This window comes from Lytechinus variegatus, chromosome 7 (genome assembly GCF_018143015.1).
Source record: "Lytechinus variegatus isolate NC3 chromosome 7, Lvar_3.0, whole genome shotgun sequence".
Lineage (NCBI taxonomy): Eukaryota > Metazoa > Echinodermata > Echinoidea > Temnopleuroida > Toxopneustidae > Lytechinus > Lytechinus variegatus.
Genome location: NC_054746.1, coordinates 15,209,656 through 15,227,216, shown reverse-complemented (window position 1 = coordinate 15,227,216; position 17,561 = coordinate 15,209,656). Strand labels below are relative to the sequence as shown.

Below are 17,561 nucleotides of genomic sequence, written 5' to 3'. Positions count from 1 at the left end.
GTGTTGTATGTCTTCACGCTTGGATAATCAGTAGGCATTCTTTGTAGTGATGTAAATTTTAATTTGCGCCAGAGTAAGGAATGACTGCAATGAAGTAATTCAGATACTATAGTGATGTCATAATTCTTCATGAGTTATATTGACTTGATAAACATACTGGCAAATCCATTTTCAATGAAATTACCTTTAGAATTGATATTACAAAGTGTTTGTTAAACAATTATAATGTAAATTATTTCAAATGGTGCTTTGAAATGGATATTAATGTAACCCTTGTAGAATTACGACATCATTAACATCTGGTTTCATTCCTTTCAGTCATGTCATACTTTGGCGCAAATCAAAATTTACATCACTACAAAGAATACCTATACTGCTCATCCAAGCGTTGACACAAATTACACGAATATGGTAGACATTTTTTTGAAAAACATTCTTTCAAACAATGTGTCCATGACATATTTTATCCTTAAATTGGGGGTTTGTGAGGTAACTTTTTACTCACACAGTATTGGAAAACTTGTAACGGCAATGAAACAGGTCCCGTAGGTGGTTTTACAATCAAGTCATGAACTAATTCTTTCCGTGTAGGGAACCGTGTAAACTGGAGAAGTTCGTAGTATGTCACCCCTGTACTGGTATACATAGGCGGCGGAAGCGGGGGGGGGGGGGAAGATCCCCCCTAAATTTTAGTTGACAAACTTTTTTTTTTGCTTGTCAATTTCGTTTCCTGCTTCCCCCCTAAAATCATATGGACCATCTTTAAATGTGTTCCCCCCTAAAATTTAGGTGGATGACCTTTGTTTTTTGTGTGTTTTTTTGCTTGTCAAATTTTTTACCTGTGTCCATCACAAAATTCAGGTGGACCCCTCCTAATTTTGTTGGCTTCCGCCGCCAATGTATATATAAAGGTCCTACTTCAGCACCAATCTGTTTATTTATGATATCTTTTCTAATTCTTTCCAATGGGGTACCATGCTATATTGATTCGGTTCGGATGCAGTACTTTATGGTAATTTCTAACTACAGGGCTTTAACATCAGGCTCAGACAAAGAAAATGGAGGGGCACCTTTTCTCTGCCAAACAATAGGTGCCCCTCCACTATCATTGTACATGAACCTGACGTTCCTCCGCCTCCACAAGGAGATAATTGTATGCAATGATATTGCATTGTACATGTTGCGGTGATCTGAAGTCAGATTACTATAAAGAGAATATTCATTTATCTTGTATTGTCGATGCACATGATCGGAACGATCACTAGCAAAGTTCACGCCGTGAAGCAACAAAGTATCTCGGAGTCAGTCTCTTACGATTTTGCAAGACTATTTAGACTAGCGATCCTGAAGAACCCCAGTTCCGAGAACCTCGCAAATAGATTTTGGGGGGAACAAAAAACAAGGCTGTAAGAAAGGAATCGCATCTTGAAACTTGTCAGAAATGAGATGGAAACCTGTTCGATTTTCAGGAATTCAAGCGCCCTTAAAACGGTCTTGGCTTTGTTTCTTCAGACGTGTCATTTCTTAGGAACTGTGAAGTGCATTGGGGTTTATCTACCGGACCTGAAGCGGACATTAGGACTATCGTCAACTGATATTGGTCTTGCTAACGATCTTGTTAACGATAGTCTATACTCTACCAGTCTATATACATTCTGTAACATTCTACCTGTAGTACCTTTATCAGGCTCTTAATTTCTTTCTTTTTTTCTTCTTTCTTTTTTTTCTCTTTCTTTTTTCCCCTCCTTTTTCTCTCTTTTTCTTTGTCTCCCCTATCCTCCATTTTGCCAACTGGTCATGCTGGTACATGAATTCGCCGACTGCCATGAATAATGGGGGGGGGGGGGGGGAGGGGTCACACCCCATACCCCCCCTTGCTACTGGCCCATGCATTATTTTCTTTGTAATAGTTGATGCTGGATACGCTATAGTGTATAAAGTACATGCTATAGGCCCTTTCCAGTTGGGTTCACCTTAACAATAAAAGATTTCAAACACCGCTTTCTTATTTTGTCTCATTCTTTGTAATGTCCTTCCATGCTCTACACCGATTCGGTTTGGATGCTGTACTTTATGGTAATTTTTAACTATAGGATTTAAGCAAGGAGACATTGTATGGAATGACATAGAATCGCACATGTTGAGGTGATCTGAAGTCGGATTTCTATATAGAGAATGATCATTAAGCTCAATCTGGCATTGCCTATGCACATGATCGGAACGATCACTAGTAAAATTCTCGCCGTGAAGCAACAAAGTATCTCGGAGTCAGACTCTTTATGGTTTTGCAAAATTATTTAAACTAGCGATCCTGAAGAACTCCAGTTCCGAAAACCTCGCAGAAATATTTTTGGGGAACAAAAAACAAGGCTGTAAGAAAGGAATCGCATCTTGAAACTTGTCAGAAATGAGATGGAAACCTGTTCGATTTTCAGGAATTCAAGCGCCCTTAAAACGGTGTTGGCTTTGTTTCTTCAGACGTGTCATTTCTTAGGAACTGTGAAGTGCATTGGGGTTTATCTACCGGACCTGAAGCGGACATTAGGACTATCGTCAACTGATATTGGTCTTGCTATTGGATTATTCGAAGCACTTTCATTCGCTCCAGGTAAATAAAATACGAGTTTGGTGTTAAATGAAAAAAAAAAGGAATAGGGTGATTCCATGATCACCTGCTATCCAAACAAACAAGGATTTGCATTATTATTTATTAGGACATATCAAGGGATAAACCCAAAAATGTTAACCCATATACCTAATCCTGAAACCACAGGATGACATTTTCCAGTGTGTAAACGTAAACACCTTTATTGCATTTGGATATTGTCTGAATTGTGACAATTCTTAAGTGATGGGAGTCATTTTGGAAGCCGTCTTAGATATTCTTTTGGCACAAACATAGAGTCGACACCACAACTCACCCAGGTGGATTTTTAATGAACTATATCAATTTTTCAGTAACAGCAGTCAATTTAGACTCCATTTTTAAAAGCCATCTTTGGGTTTTGTTTTACATACTGGACCACTGATTGTCCTCGTAACTTTTCCCAATATTTGATTCTTTAAATCATGGTTAAGACACCAAAATCAAATCTGTCAGGCAGATGTTGAATGAAATGTACCAGCGGCTGTTTAGGTTCCATTTTTGGAAGCCATCTTGGATTTTTAGGCAAAATGGACAACTGCAAATCATAATTATAGTCCAAAAATATTGCTTGGCCCTTGAAAATATAGTGTAAACACGACCATACAGTGCGTCCCACAAAAATCGAAACCGAGATTTATGATTTATCATAACTTAAACAGAAATACAATAGACAAATTACCTACCATTTTAAAGCTTATAGAATCTCCTCTTTTATCTGAAATTACATAGATTATTTCTCATTCACGCATGAGTGAGCGGGCCGTATCTGGGTTTTAAATGAAAACCAGATTTTTTAAAGTTCAATATCTGCTCTTCAATTTGATACCTCAATTACAGAAAATGGTCAAGAAATAAGAAAGTTCTGGTTATTTGAAATAAGGCTTGAATTTCAATAATTTCATAAAATGAAGAGGTTTTACAGGCCAGTTTTCAAACCATGGAGCTATCTGTTAATAGCTCTATGTTCAAACTCACTCGACACTCCGTTTTGTTGACGATCAGCCATGCATTAGTCTACAAATGTAGACCCACATTTGCAGTGTGTGTACCTCAGCTGATTCAACGAGTCTGCAGAGCAGACTAGGTCTACTGAGGCTGCAGAAGTGGAAATGGCTCGCTTCGCTCGCCCCTTTAGGCTGGTTTGCAAACCAGCTGCAGATCCCACCTCACGAGCCATTCAGAGTCTGCATAGCAGACTAGCCATGCATTAATTCTTCTGATACCTTGCAATAGCTTCTGTGGGAAACCGGTGAAAACACGTTGATTTGAATAAATGGAGAAAAATCTAACAAGCACAACACTGAAAACTTCATCAAAATTTGATGTAAAATAAGTAAGTTATGACATTTTAAAATTTCGCATATTTTTCTCAAAACAGTTATATGCACAACTCGGTGATATGCAAACGCGAGAGTCTATGATGTCCTTCACTCACTATTTTTCATGTTTTTTATTGTTTGAATTAAACAATATTTCACTTTATACAGAATTGACAATAATATTAATAAAACTTGACTAAACAGCACAATATCAAACAATGTTGATTCCACAAGATCAGGGAGGAATAAATCTCGATTTCAAATGACATGGATGAGAAAATCAGAACATTTCATATTTCAGATAATAAAATACAAAATAAATAGTGAGTGCGTGATGTCATCTGTCCCCTCAATTGCATACTGACCAGGATGTGCAATAACTTTTGTCTGAAATTAAAGGAAACTTTAAAATGTCATAACTTTCTTATTTTACATTGTTATGCTTGTTGGATTTTTATATTTTTATTCAAATCAACGTTTTGCCGGGGTGGACTAATGAAATGAAATTATGGAAATACAAGCATTGTTTCGAGGGATCATAACTTTTTACTTCTTGACCATTTCCTGTAATTAAGGAATCAAGCAAAAGAGCAGATATTGAACTCTTTAGTCTTTTTGAAATTCAGATACCCCCGCCAACTGAGTTTTTGGCATCCTTTCTTCGCATTGTTTTCGCTCACTCATGCGTGAATGAAGAATAATCTAAGTAATATCAGATGACAGAGGGGATTCTAAGCTTTACATTGGAAGGTCATTTGTCTATTGTATTTATGATTAAGTTATGATAAATCATTGCTAAATCTCGGTTTCGTTTTTTTTCTGGGACGCACTGTATAGGGGGCTAATACTAATCAGTCGGGTCGCGTACGCGTGCGAAATCACTCGGTTTTGGATTTCGCTGCTTCTTATGTTTGTTTGAGAGGCGATTAGTCATATTTGACTATTTTCGCCATTGACTATCTATAAAATCTCTTTTCTCACAAGTTCCAACTAGTTGCGCTTGCCCTGCCCTTTCAAAGATGCAATCATACCAGTCAGGACGGTGCATTTGGCCGATTTTTCGGTCATAAATGCCTAGGTCACCCATGCATAGACAAGGGGCGATAGTGTACCTAGTTTACGGATGGGTTAAACATTAAAATATGTTTTCTTTTAAACAACAACAGCAGGGCAAAAAACACTTGTGGGCTTGGTTAGTTACGTTTGCAGAACATATTAATTTTTCACATTGAACTTATACAAGCATATATTTTCATATTTACTATAGACAATACAATATAATAATAGTACATCACTCCTTACTAAAACGTTTCGTTCTTGAAAAGAAATGTAGAAATGCTTTCTGTATCCCTGGGTCATCTTTTTTTTTAGATACTCAATTATTTTCCCTGGCTGTGATTCATTCAATTCTGCAAGGAGCATTGATCGTTCAATGATATATTTTGGACAATGTAAAAGATAATGTCTGTCAGTTTCTACCCCAGGATATCTATCACAAAATCCTGTTTGATGGATCCATTATCTTAGTAGATCTTGGTTACTCCAAAACGGAGACGGTGGAACACAGCTTCCTGTCTTCCTAGATTTGGATAGCACTAATGCTTGCAGTTCTTTCAAGTGCTGAGTTAGTCCTATTCCATCTTTCTCGCCAAAATATCTTACAACTTTTCGAAATAAGTTGAATAATTTATGATAATGTTATTTGATTATGAATTTCTATTTTGTTTGATAAAGCTCTTTTTTGCGCAAGAGTCTGCTATTTCATTTTCTTTTATTCCACAGTGACTAGGAATCCACTCTAGGTATCTAAACCTTCATACTGGAGTCTTGTAGTAATAGTCAGAATTTCTGTGGTATGATCGTCTTTCCGATTCTGTAAAGATAAAAGTGCACTTAATGAATCACTGAAAATAACAACACCTGTATATATCTGAATATTCTATCCATTCAATGCAAGAATAATAGCAATTAATTCTACCCTACTCCACAGTAACATATTTCAAATTGGAGTTGTGATCTGTAACAAAAATATATTGTTGTCTGTTTAATAAGTAGCTCCTGAACCGCTCAAAGGCCTTCCTCGCACACCATAGTGAGGTATTTTTTAAAGCCGGATTTCATGATTGATGGTATCGTAGGCCCTGGAGTACTAAAAAAAAATGCCGTAAGGTGATTACATTTTCGAGAGCATTGGGTGACTCCTTTTTTGACAAAAGTCATCAGAGCATGAGTGGTTGTTGTGCTTTTAGCGAAACCCAAACTGAACATCAGATAAAATATTATCCATTTACAAAAAAAATCGGTTCTAATATACTATTCTTTCAAGGATCTTAGAAAATATGGACAAAAGAGAAATAGGTCTGCAGTTACCGACACCCAGAAGCGTCGATCCGGGGGGGGGGGGGCGACCGCCCCACCAATGAAAACATTGGGTAGGCAAACATAACGTTTTGTCCCCCCCATAATGCAGGATTCCCCCCCCAAAAAAATAATATATAAATAAAAATAATAATAATATTGTAATGTAACGCAGAAATCGGCAAGCAAGATAGAAATACACAACTCGTTCTTTATTTAGAATCGTGCTCAAAATGTCAGCTTTTCAGATTAGAATATAAACATTTTCATCTCGCACTTTGCGCTCGCATCATTTCTTTAGCAAAAAACCATACTTTTCATGATTTAAAAGTGAATAAAATGTCCCGTTTTTAGTTCTAAACCTCAATTAAACTCCTTCTTCGATTTGCAATAATCGTTTATTGAAAATATATCATGTTCTCTATTAAAAAACTCCCATTAAAATGTCAATTTTTTCAGATCGACATATGAAAAAATTTCAGCTAGCACGCTTCGGGCTCTTGTTCTTTTAGATACCTATCTTAATCATTGGCACCAAAAATGCTTAGAATATCAATCTTTTAGGTCAGATTATAAAGAAATTTCAACTCGCTCTCTGCACTCGCATTATATGTTTAGTAAGATATGTGTCTTCCTCATGAGTCACTACAATCACAAACAGGTATACCTTTTTTTCCTGTTTTCAGGTCAGCATACTAATTTTTTTTTAGCTCGTGCTTCCCGCTCGCATTAATTTGTTGGCGAGATATGTGTCCCTTTTTCATGAGTCACGCACATTTTTTTTTTCTTCATTTTTTTTTTCTTCATACACATCCTCACCCCCCTACACACGCACACACGCCCACACGCACACACACATGCCTCAGCTGGATCAAAGCTATTGCTTTGATACAGTTCACGTATGGGAGAAGAAATGGATAAGGAGAACATAGGTAGGCGTAGCTTAAATCAAGGTTCCCCAGAGCTATCTTCCCCATCTATGGCATGGCGGCTTGTCATCGTTCGAAACTCACCTTCACCCAACAAAGGAAATTATAATTGATATGGTGTCGAAAATCTGTCTTTCTGACGGTCAATTGATTCAGGGTTGCCTTAGCCATTAACCCGTCTCTGTGGTCTAGTGGTAAAGGCACCGGCGTTCAAAGCTGGGGGCCCGGGTTCGATTTTCTACGCCTACCTTTGTTCTCTTCATCCATTTCTTTACAATATATATACGTGTACGGGTGGGTGAGTGAACAAAGAATATCATAATAGTACGAGAACAAAGGAGTAAATCAAGCATGGCATTAATCAAAAAGACATTTGTATTATGTGGCTTATCATCTGCTTATTTTTAGCACTCTTTTATCATAATCACCAAATTCTCAGCATTTATTTTTCAGGTGCAGCAAGAGCGAATAAAAAGTTGGTAGTTAACGAATTGAATGAAGGGATCATGCCCAACATGTTCAAAGGCCAAATAGATAATAGAAAAGGAAGATTGTCATTTCGGTGAACCAGTCATTGGGAGTTATTATCACAAAAGGGTAGACATTACTACAGTAAGCATTTTTTTTCTTCAACAAAATGTCGATTATTCACCTTGAAATCGATAGTATACAGACAATTAATAGTGATGTGTGCATTGCATGATCATGGGCTCAGAAATAAACATATTTTGTTGGCATTGCAAATGAAGATGAAAAAACAAAACAAACAACAAAAACAAAAACAGTCATTAAGAATGACTAAAATGGCATGCATGATCAAATCAACATTCAACTTGCAGGGAAGACGACAAATATGTACAATTGTACTAGGCTAGAGTTTTGCCACACAAAGAGGAACTTGTGTAGATAATTAGAGTAGATCGATAGAGGAATGATGTATGCATGAAGGTGTACACAAGCTAGCACACTATTGTCTATCCGTTTGATGTAATGATGATATTTTGCTGTTGAATAAAAAGGTGCTAAATACTAAAATAATAAAAGAATAAAGAATAATGTATGCATGGTCTGAACTTCTTCATTATGTTCATTAAGACAAAATATTAAGGTAGCAATATATATTTTGTGATGCCAACCAGGATATGATTAGCATAGCGAAAAATGGTGAATAAATGGGGGTTGTGATGAATATAAGGATTAAAAAGAAAATAAAATATGAACAACGTAGTCATGCATTGTAATGATTAATAACAGTTACAAATAACATTGCCATTTAGATTGTGATATTGGTGGATAAAAATAAATAAAATGAAATAAAAGAAGCATGCATGACATGACCAGAGGAACAGACATGAAATAAACAATGTTGCTTACCTCTAACATGTCTAATATACCAGTCACACCGCATACATTCGTAATTCCGAATCTTTGTTATTCCGAAGGTTCGTATATTCCGAAGGTTCATTATTCCGTAGGTTCGTATTTCCGAAGGTTCGTAATTCCGAAGGTTCGTTAGTCTGAAAACGAAGGGAAGTTCGTAATTCTGAAGGTTCGTTAATCCGAAAACGAAATGAGGTTCGTAATTCCGAAGGTTCGTCAGTCCGAAAACGAAATGATTAACGAGCTTTATTTCGTTTTCGGACTATTAAACGACCTTCGGAACATCGAACCTTATTTCGTTTTCGGATTATCGAACTTTTGGAATAACGCCACAAATGTTCGGATTAACGAATCCTTTTACGTTCTCGGATTAACGAACATCGAGGTATAGGCAATTTACGTGTTTCGGAATTACGAACATTCGTAATAAAGCACCTTCGGAATTACGAAGTGTAACCCAGTTACTCAACCTACTATGGGTTTCAGGACTATGCACAAAATCTAATCTAAATGTAAAAGGGGAAATGCAATAATTTATACATTGAAGAAAACATAAAATTCCAATAATTATGAAAAAATGAAAATGATATGAATTATTACCGGAAAGAGTCAAACAATCTAGGATCCAGTGATAATGAGAAAAAATGCACTCGTATTTACTATATTAGCTATATTCGTACAGTAATCATAGCAATTTAAGTTATTGTTTGAATTAATTTTGTTTGTCTCACCCTCTATGTCTATACGATATCTCTCGTTTTCGCTCGACTCTCCCTCTCTCTGCTTTCTTTTTCATCTCTTGTTTTTTTCCAATTTTATTTTTTTTGTATTTATGCATAGATCCTGTTCCTTTAAAATAGAAAAGAATATATCTTTATTCCTTTATTTGTAAGGTGGAGCGAAAATGATAATAATAATGAGATTAACAAAACTACTGCCACCACTACTATACAACTTTGTACTGCCGTACAAAAACTGGGCGTCCCGGATTAATGAATCACTTAAAATATTATAAAAAAATAATATAGACAGGTATTCTCACCATCGAATTACATTTCTGCCTGAAGTAACTGTATGTTTTGTGGTAATTAAGTTGAGCAAACAATTTTTTTGAAGGGATTTGTAATTAATAAAATGTATATGTAGGCTTCATTCATTCCGCGAGCGAGCATAGAGAGCAAGCGGTTTTGAAAAAAAAAGGCAACGGTTCTCGTCGACTGTCAGGAAATCCTATGGGATCTGTAATTGATACAACATTATAGCTTAACATTGTAAGAACACAACATGTAAGATTCATTCCTTATCTGGTGAGATATTCGTTATTTCTGCTTCGGAAAAAAAAATCTTCGACCAAAATATCCACCTGTCTGATCGCGACTACATTCTATTTTTCATGCCACCAATTCATGAACAATAGATTCCGGGATTTCTTTTTCCGTGAGAAATGTAATCCGCGCTCCCTTCTGAGGTATTATGTGTAATTTAGCATATGATGTTCATAGAAAATCGGGGCTCGTACGTGTCTTTTGACCGACTATGAATTCTTTAAAAGGTTCCGATACGAACATCTTTTCTCTGCATTGAAATCAAAATTAAAATTCCCCTGTCTCTTTCCCCAACACCTTTTGCTGACTTTTTGCGACTAAAAACACGATTCTTATTGAAATATTTGTTTTGACTATAACGCATTTAGCATAAGCAATATACGTAATATACGTCAAATTACCTGCAATCTAAATTATGGTGATGATACGGTAAAGATAGTATGGATGACGACGATAACAAAATATCAAGGTGGAATATATCACACATCCGCCACCATCACCACCAGCACAAGCACAAGCATCATTACTACCACTTATTAAACGAAAAAAAAGTAGTTAAAAAAATTAAGTGATTTGTGGTTGAAGCTCAATTTGCATATTTAATTTACTACACCTTCTTTAAGTTGTCCTGTAATTTCGTTTCTAATCACACTATATTTGATTGTTCTTATACATATCAAGTTCAATATGCTTTTTCTATATGAATTATTGTTTGTATTAATATAATAATCTATATATTTGTATTAATCTTGGGGTGCAACACGCAAGTCCAGGTCGGGGAGGAAAGCCTGCGGGCTATCGTAATTTTTTCCTTTTCCAGGCAACCTAGACTTGTTCTGTAAACCCCTTTTCACTTTGTAATTGTATATTCTCTTGTAAATTGATTGTAAACTGTTTTTGTTGAAATGCCTAATAAAATAATAATAATAAATAGTTAATAAATGTTAGTTGTTTTTGTTCACACTAAGTTTAAATAAGCTAAAGCAGTAATGAGAACTTTTCATTGTGCATTCACATTTTTCCTATATTTATATGATAAACCCGACTCTCAGTTGTCAACCTGTGTGGTCCACCGGTCTTTGAGCCAAGAGGTGACAAATCCCCGGGAAAATCCAATGATTTGAGTCAAATGAAATCATTATTTATTCACAATAACCACAGTAAATATATTATAATATATGGTTAATGTTTGCAAGTGTATTTATGCAACTAAAGGCAAGACTAATTAACATTTTAGGGGGAAATTAAGCATTGATACATATTTACCCGAAAAATTGTGATGTGAAATTTGGTCTTAAAAGATTATCTTTTTTGGTAGAGTTATCCCTAACAAGTTATATATCACTGGAAAGGTCTTACTCTAAAGAGTTGAAATATGAATGTAATTTCCCTATAGGGTGTGAAGTTTATCTGATTCAGTCAACGCACAATGTTGTTACTTTTTAACGCATAGCGTCACATGTCGCAACACATAATGTCGCAGAATATTTCTAACGCATAACGTCAAATGTCGCAACGCATAATGTCACAGTGGTTTTTGCTTCAGAATTCGAGTTCCAGATAAGATATGAAATATGTTTGACCAGGTATTTTGTTCAAGCTCTTTCATCCCCTTTATATAGGCACAATTAAAATTTGTAATGTAAAAATGCTGTTAAAACAAAAGCGTGCCCCTACTTTCAAAGTGAAGACATTTTTTCTGCTTGTCAAATATTTTGCATGGACGAAATACCCTTAAGTTTAGGTTTAAACTCCTTTTCTCGATTTAATTTTTGCTTGTCAAATTTTTCCTTGTGAAAATGTGCCCCCCTTTCGGAAAATCCTGGATATATAATTATATATACATTGTTCTCGATTTCTATAGGTCCAGTAATTGCGTACATCTATCGAAGAACCCATGGCGTGTTCCGGCGATGTCTTTTGGTGACAGGTGCAATATTTGCAGCAGGAGGACTCCTTCTGGTATCCATTGTAACAAATGGTAAAGAACTGGCTGTCTGCCTTTCGATTGCAGGTATGTTAATTAACCTGTTGATTAGTACATATTCCAATTCCCATTTAGCTTATTTTTACAGGGGAAAACTGGTTCCAGTAAGCAATTGGACAATGTCATGTTGTTGATACGGAAGTGAGTTCGCATGATGAAATCAAAAGACGACGAATCAATCACTGTCATTATCGTTGACAGAATAAGCAATATAAAGCTCAGTAATACTATTAACGAATTAAAACGATCACAGTGATAAAAATGATGATAATTCTGCATAATGATTAAGAAAAGTCCTTTCCCTACACAGGTCTTGGTTCGAGCTTTCTGTCAATTTCATTGATAATCATTCTGAGCGATCAGTCTGGAGAGGCCTTTGCAGTCTTCTACGGCATTGGTAAATCAGGTTACGCTTTCGGGATAGCTCTAGTTCCCCTGACTGCAGACTACCTGATGGAAATTTATGGATGGAGAGGGTCCTTGATGATTATTGGAGGTATCATGGCGCACCTTATACCTTTCGTCTTGATGGTGGATCTTAATGTAGAGGGCGTCGTGCATCACGAAGATGGATACTTCAACAGCGACGATAAAGAATCCGTAGACCAGTTAGATAGGCCCGAAAAAGAAGCGCTTATTTGCACAGCAAGTATTCATGAAGAGACGTCCAATAACGGGGAAGAAGTAACGCCTAAAGAATCAACCACTGGTGAACGAATCACGGGCGTGCCTAACGTGCTTGATATTTTAGATAAAGGATATAAGGGAAGACGTCTGAAACAATGTTCTGAAATTTATGCAAGTGGATGTCGAATCTTAACGGACTCCATCTACAATCAAGACCGCTGGATGATCCTTCTCATGTTGATCACACTTGTATTCTATATGGTAGACGCTGGTTGGTATGCATATCTAATCCCACGCGCAATTGCTCTTGGTCTACCTACATACCAGGTTCTGTGCCTTCCTTACGCTGCGGCGGTTGGAGCATTCATAGGCCGATTTTTAGGCGGCTTCCTCGAGAAATCTAAGCTCTTAACTGGCCAGAGCTGGTTTCTATTCTTAACCTTACTTAACATCTTATCACTTCTGTGGGATATTTTCGCTCCAAAATTTGCTTTCATGATTGTGACTTCATTCATTTCGGCATTCACGATTGCCGAACGAAACCTTCTGCTGTTGGTCATTTGTAAGGACAGAGCTCCTCGGTCACAGTTCCCGATGATTCTGGCTTCTTATGAGATTTTTTGTGGAATTGGGCTCTTCCTCGGATCCTTGTTATGTGGTAAGACTTCTTAATTCCCCGTACTTCTTTAAACAAAATACCTATAAAAAAAATAGCCATCACCAACATTGAAATTCATTAGAGAGCATATGCCTATTGCTCTAGCATAATTGTAATGATCATATTTACTGTGAAAATGATAATAGACCCACTATTGATAATCATTATACGAATAATGTAATAATTATGTTGCTAATGATACCAATGGTTTAGCGATAATAACAGTTGGTGATAACAAATATAACAATGAATGTTCATAGCAATAATCGGCATCATAATCATCATCGTCAATTTGATGATTCAGATTTATTTTAGAACAGCCAGGAAAGCCTCAGTGATATTTGAAATAGCAACAATGTAATGAAGATAATTATGGGAACTTTCCATCGAAGGTTGTTTATTGTCATCAGTAGCATAATGATGGGTACCTATCGTCACTGGGTAATTTACAAGGAGAGTTGTGACTGTCTTCATTTTAGTCTAAACTTAAAAAAATCCCAACTCCTTATGAAAACACATTCTCAGATTAAAAAAAAAATCTTGCACTGAACCTTTCTGTTATTCCATCCGATAAAGATGTTGCTTATAGGGACCCGTTTCCCAAAGACTCCCCTTTGCAGTGACTGTGCCATTGGGGAGTTTCGCACTGCGACGCAGAACGCTTTCAAGAACATAGCGAATGTATTTTCAAATGCCCTTCATGACAATGGACAGCTACGTATTCATTGTCGAAAGTTGGTGAATCAAAACAGCAGCTTCGAAAGTTTTCGTTAGCTCGAAGACTTATGACGAAAACTTGACTCGACAAAGTCCTCCCAGCCGTTCATTGTCACTTGAGGGGAATTTTCAATAACATACATATATGTTCTTAAATCCATTCTGCGTCGCAGTGTAAAAAATTATCAGGTGTGTGGCAACTAAGTAACAGGGCTCAGCAAAACAATACTTCTATCATGCCCATGGTTCAAAGTTGCTAAATTGTAAGTCTTTATCAAACGAGCTCCTGGAAGCATTTGAAATTTAATATTGAAATCTCGATTGATTTCTGCAGGATATGTCGCAGATGTGAGGGGATCTTTCAACGCTTCATATATGTTTATCGCAGGGGTAGAAATCTTTGTATTCTGTCTCATGATTCCATCAATAATTGCCGAGAAGTTGAAGGAGCCCACTGCGAACTATTAAACGAGAACCCCACAGATACTTCACAAAGGTGTATAGTGGGGTATACATTTCAGGGTCATCAAAAAGAAGAATAGGAAAGCCGGCTGGATAAAGCATAAAGCAATAACAGCTGTGCTGATGTTGTGACATTGAAATATCACATAATGACAATATTGCACCTTACCACATAACTAAATTATTAAACCGCTACAATTTCATTAAACTTTGCCAACATCCTTGGGCGATCGTCAGGGGTAGATTCACCATACGATTGTCAGGGGTAGATTCACCATACGATCGTCAGTGGTAGATTCACCATACGATCGTCAGGGGTAGATTCACTAGACGATCGTCAGTGGTAGATTCACTAGACGATCGTCAGGGGTAGATGCACCATACGATCGTCAGGGTAGATCCACAAAAAGATCGTCAGGGGCAGATCCACAAGACGATCGTCAGGTGTAGATCCACAAGACGATCGTCAGGGGTGTGGATCCACAAGACGATCTTCAGGGGTAGATCCACAAGACGATCGTTAGGGGTAGATTCACCGGCTCGGTGTAAAAATGGCAGAGGTAAAAATGGCATGGGTAATAATGGCAAAGGTAATAATGGCAGAGGTAAAATTGGCAGAGGTAATAATGGCAGAGGTACAAATGGCAGAGGTAATAATGGCAGAGTTAAAAATGGCAGAGATAAAAATGGCAGAGGTAAAAATGGCAGAGGTACATAGATTAAATTAGAAGCGCCTGTCACGGTTACGCATTTCATCATATCATTATGTCTTTATCGGCTTAACAATGCTATTTACGAATTCGTTGGAGGTGTATCGTGAAGGCTTTTTAAAAAGAAATCAAACGACAGATATTTTTTCATTCAATTTATCAGGAGCAAAATTAAACTGCACTATTCTCATTCATCATTTTATATCATTTCTTTTTGTCTGGCTGTTTTTTTTTATCTAAAGTTTTGCCAGGTTTACCGATACAAAAAGGAGGAAGAGTAGACATAAGAGAGGTGGAGAGACAGAGAGGGTTAGGGGTGGGAAAAACATATAGAGAACATAGCGGGGAAAGAATAGACCGTGAAATTGTCAGGAATGATTGTGGTTGAATATTATGTCCTTATTTGTAATGTCGTCTGTACTATTCTTTCTAAATGTTTGAATGACAATAAGCATGCGTTCCCAGGCTTGGCACTGAATATGTAACTGATAATGAAAATCAATAATAATCTTGCTTTTACTGGTAAACCAATTTGGGGTCGATCGAGGAGACCATCTGGTTCAGATTCTTTGCATAAAAGAAGACCCTGAACCTTCTTTACCATTGCATCCAATATGATATAGACGGCTTGATGGTCATAACCCTTGGAAGCGGAAGCGCTGTTGGGTATTTTGTACACCATAAGCAGCACCCTCTTGGTAATTAGCTTGGTATGCTAAAAAAACATTGTTTATTATCTGATTGTTATTATTTTTGTTATCATTCTTTTTCTGACCCAAGAGAACTTCCCTTAGTTGAAATAATTTTTTAAGTCATTTTCCTCCTTAACCAAATCCCCTTTGATTTTAGAGTGAATTTTTTTTCTTCTCGGCTTTTAAACAAACCAGCACCCCATATCTCTTTCATTTTTGCTTATGCCATCTTTACCTTTGCCATTTTCAACTCTGCCATTTTTTACACTGTTAGAAAATTTATACTTAAAAATAAACATATTCCTGCAACAGAGTCTGGAGAACACCTGTAATCTTACTGCACTGTGTAATCCTACATGCATGCATTTGTATAAACTTACAGAAAATTGGTATTTTGTCCATGTACCCTTACAAATTTATTGTAATAAAACTGTTTTCCCCTTTTTTAAAACACATCTGTTCTGTAAAATTGTTGAAAAATTGTGGAAAATCCTCCTGTTATTATAATCTTCAAATTTTTTTTCTGTGAAACCTGTTTTTTTAATTTTTATTATTATTATTATTTTATTTGGCAAAATGAAGAGAACAGAAAGAATACATACAATTCAGATATCAAAGAATGAACAATAAGATAGAAATTAACCACTGGATTGCCAGGGGTAGAAATAGTTAACTGAATAACTGTGGCAATACGCCTTATGCCCCACTTTTCTATTGAAGAATCTACTGTTTTTTTCTAATAGTGTATCTCGGCCACTTTTACCTCTGCTATTGTCACATCTTCCATTTTTACCTCTTGTCATTTATGCCTCTGCTCTTTTTATCTCTGCTGTTCTTACCTCTGCCAATTTTATCTCTGCCATTATTACCTCTGCCATTTTTACTTCTGCCATTTTTACCTCTGCCAATTTTACCTCTGCCATTTTTACCTCTGCCATTTTATTACGTCTGCCATTATTACGTCTGCCATTTTTACCTCTGCCATTTTTACCTGGCACCAGATTCACCAGATGGTCGTCAGGGGTAGATCTACCAGACGATCTTCAGGGGTAGATCCACCAGACGATCGTCGCGTCCAAGGAAGGAAACAAGCGAGTTTTTCCCACCGCCAGGGAGACCGAAGTCTTGAAGGAAACAAGCGAGTTTTTCCCACCGCCAGGGAGACCGAAGTCTTGAACACTGTATACTGCAAATGCATTGAAAACGCCGCCGCCATGACAATGGATAGCTGGGGTCTTTGTCGGAAATTGGCCAACCGGAACCGGAGCTGACAAAAAATACAAACATGTCGTTTGTCTAGAGCACATGATAAAACTGCTGTTTTGATTCACCAATTTTCGACAAATTCTTCTTGGATGGTGTATATTTATGAAGAGTATTAGACAATATATTTTCTATGTTCTTGGAAGCGTTCTGCGTCGCGGGCATCGATTGAACACTTTTTTTTACAGAATATACAAATATGGATGAGTGTGTTTGGCTGTAGGTGGCCCGTGGGGATGTATGCATGAGTAGGCCTACATTATATAGTTCAATTTTGTAGAGATAAGTATTGTAATCTGTAGCTGCATTGCCATTCGCTTTGTTTACCATCACCTTTCTAACTTTTAACTGTTAAATTTGTACCTTATTCTTTAATCGTGTAACATTTTAAATTAGTCTATAGTATACATAAGTTTGTATTTATAATTTTGCTATATCTGTATATATAATGTGTATCTACTTTGGTTTCAAAGGGCCCCAACGAAAA

The 17,561-nt window shown here is 36.7% G+C and overlaps 1 protein-coding gene across 3 annotated transcripts; it reads left to right on the top strand.

Annotated features, from left to right (window-relative positions):
* The first annotated feature begins 963 nt into the window (after window positions 1-963).
* Window positions 964-16,935, top strand: LOC121418531 (monocarboxylate transporter 12-like). 3 transcript variants are annotated; one of them, XM_041612451.1, is made up of 5 exons: window positions 964-1,600; window positions 2,567-2,608; window positions 11,823-11,972; window positions 12,256-13,230; window positions 14,282-15,000. In XM_041612451.1, the coding sequence occupies exons 1-5, from the start codon at window positions 1,447-1,449 to the stop codon at window positions 14,413-14,415; spliced, it is 1,455 nt and encodes a 484-aa protein (XP_041468385.1). In that variant the 5' UTR covers window positions 964-1,446; the 3' UTR covers window positions 14,416-15,000. The 3 variants fall into 3 exon arrangements, with proteins under 3 accessions (XP_041468385.1, XP_041468386.1, XP_041468384.1); XM_041612452.1 differs by lacking the exons at window positions 964-1,600; window positions 14,282-15,000 and adding an exon at window positions 16,813-16,935 and having other exon boundaries at window positions 1,617-2,608; XM_041612450.1 differs by lacking the exon at window positions 964-1,600 and having other exon boundaries at window positions 1,617-2,608.
* Window positions 16,936-17,561: the final 626 nt, after the last annotated feature.

Coding starts and splice junctions, on each gene's coding strand:
- LOC121418531 (XM_041612451.1), top strand. CDS start 1,447: ATGGAAACCTGTTCGATTTTCAGGAATTCAAGCGCCCTTAAAACGGTC. Junction 11,973..12,255: donor TGTCTGCCTTTCGATTGCAG/GTATGTTAATTA, acceptor TTCCCTACACAG/GTCTTGGTTCGAGCTTTCTG. Junction 13,231..14,281: donor CCTCGGATCCTTGTTATGTG/GTAAGACTTCTT, acceptor TGATTTCTGCAG/GATATGTCGCAGATGTGAGG.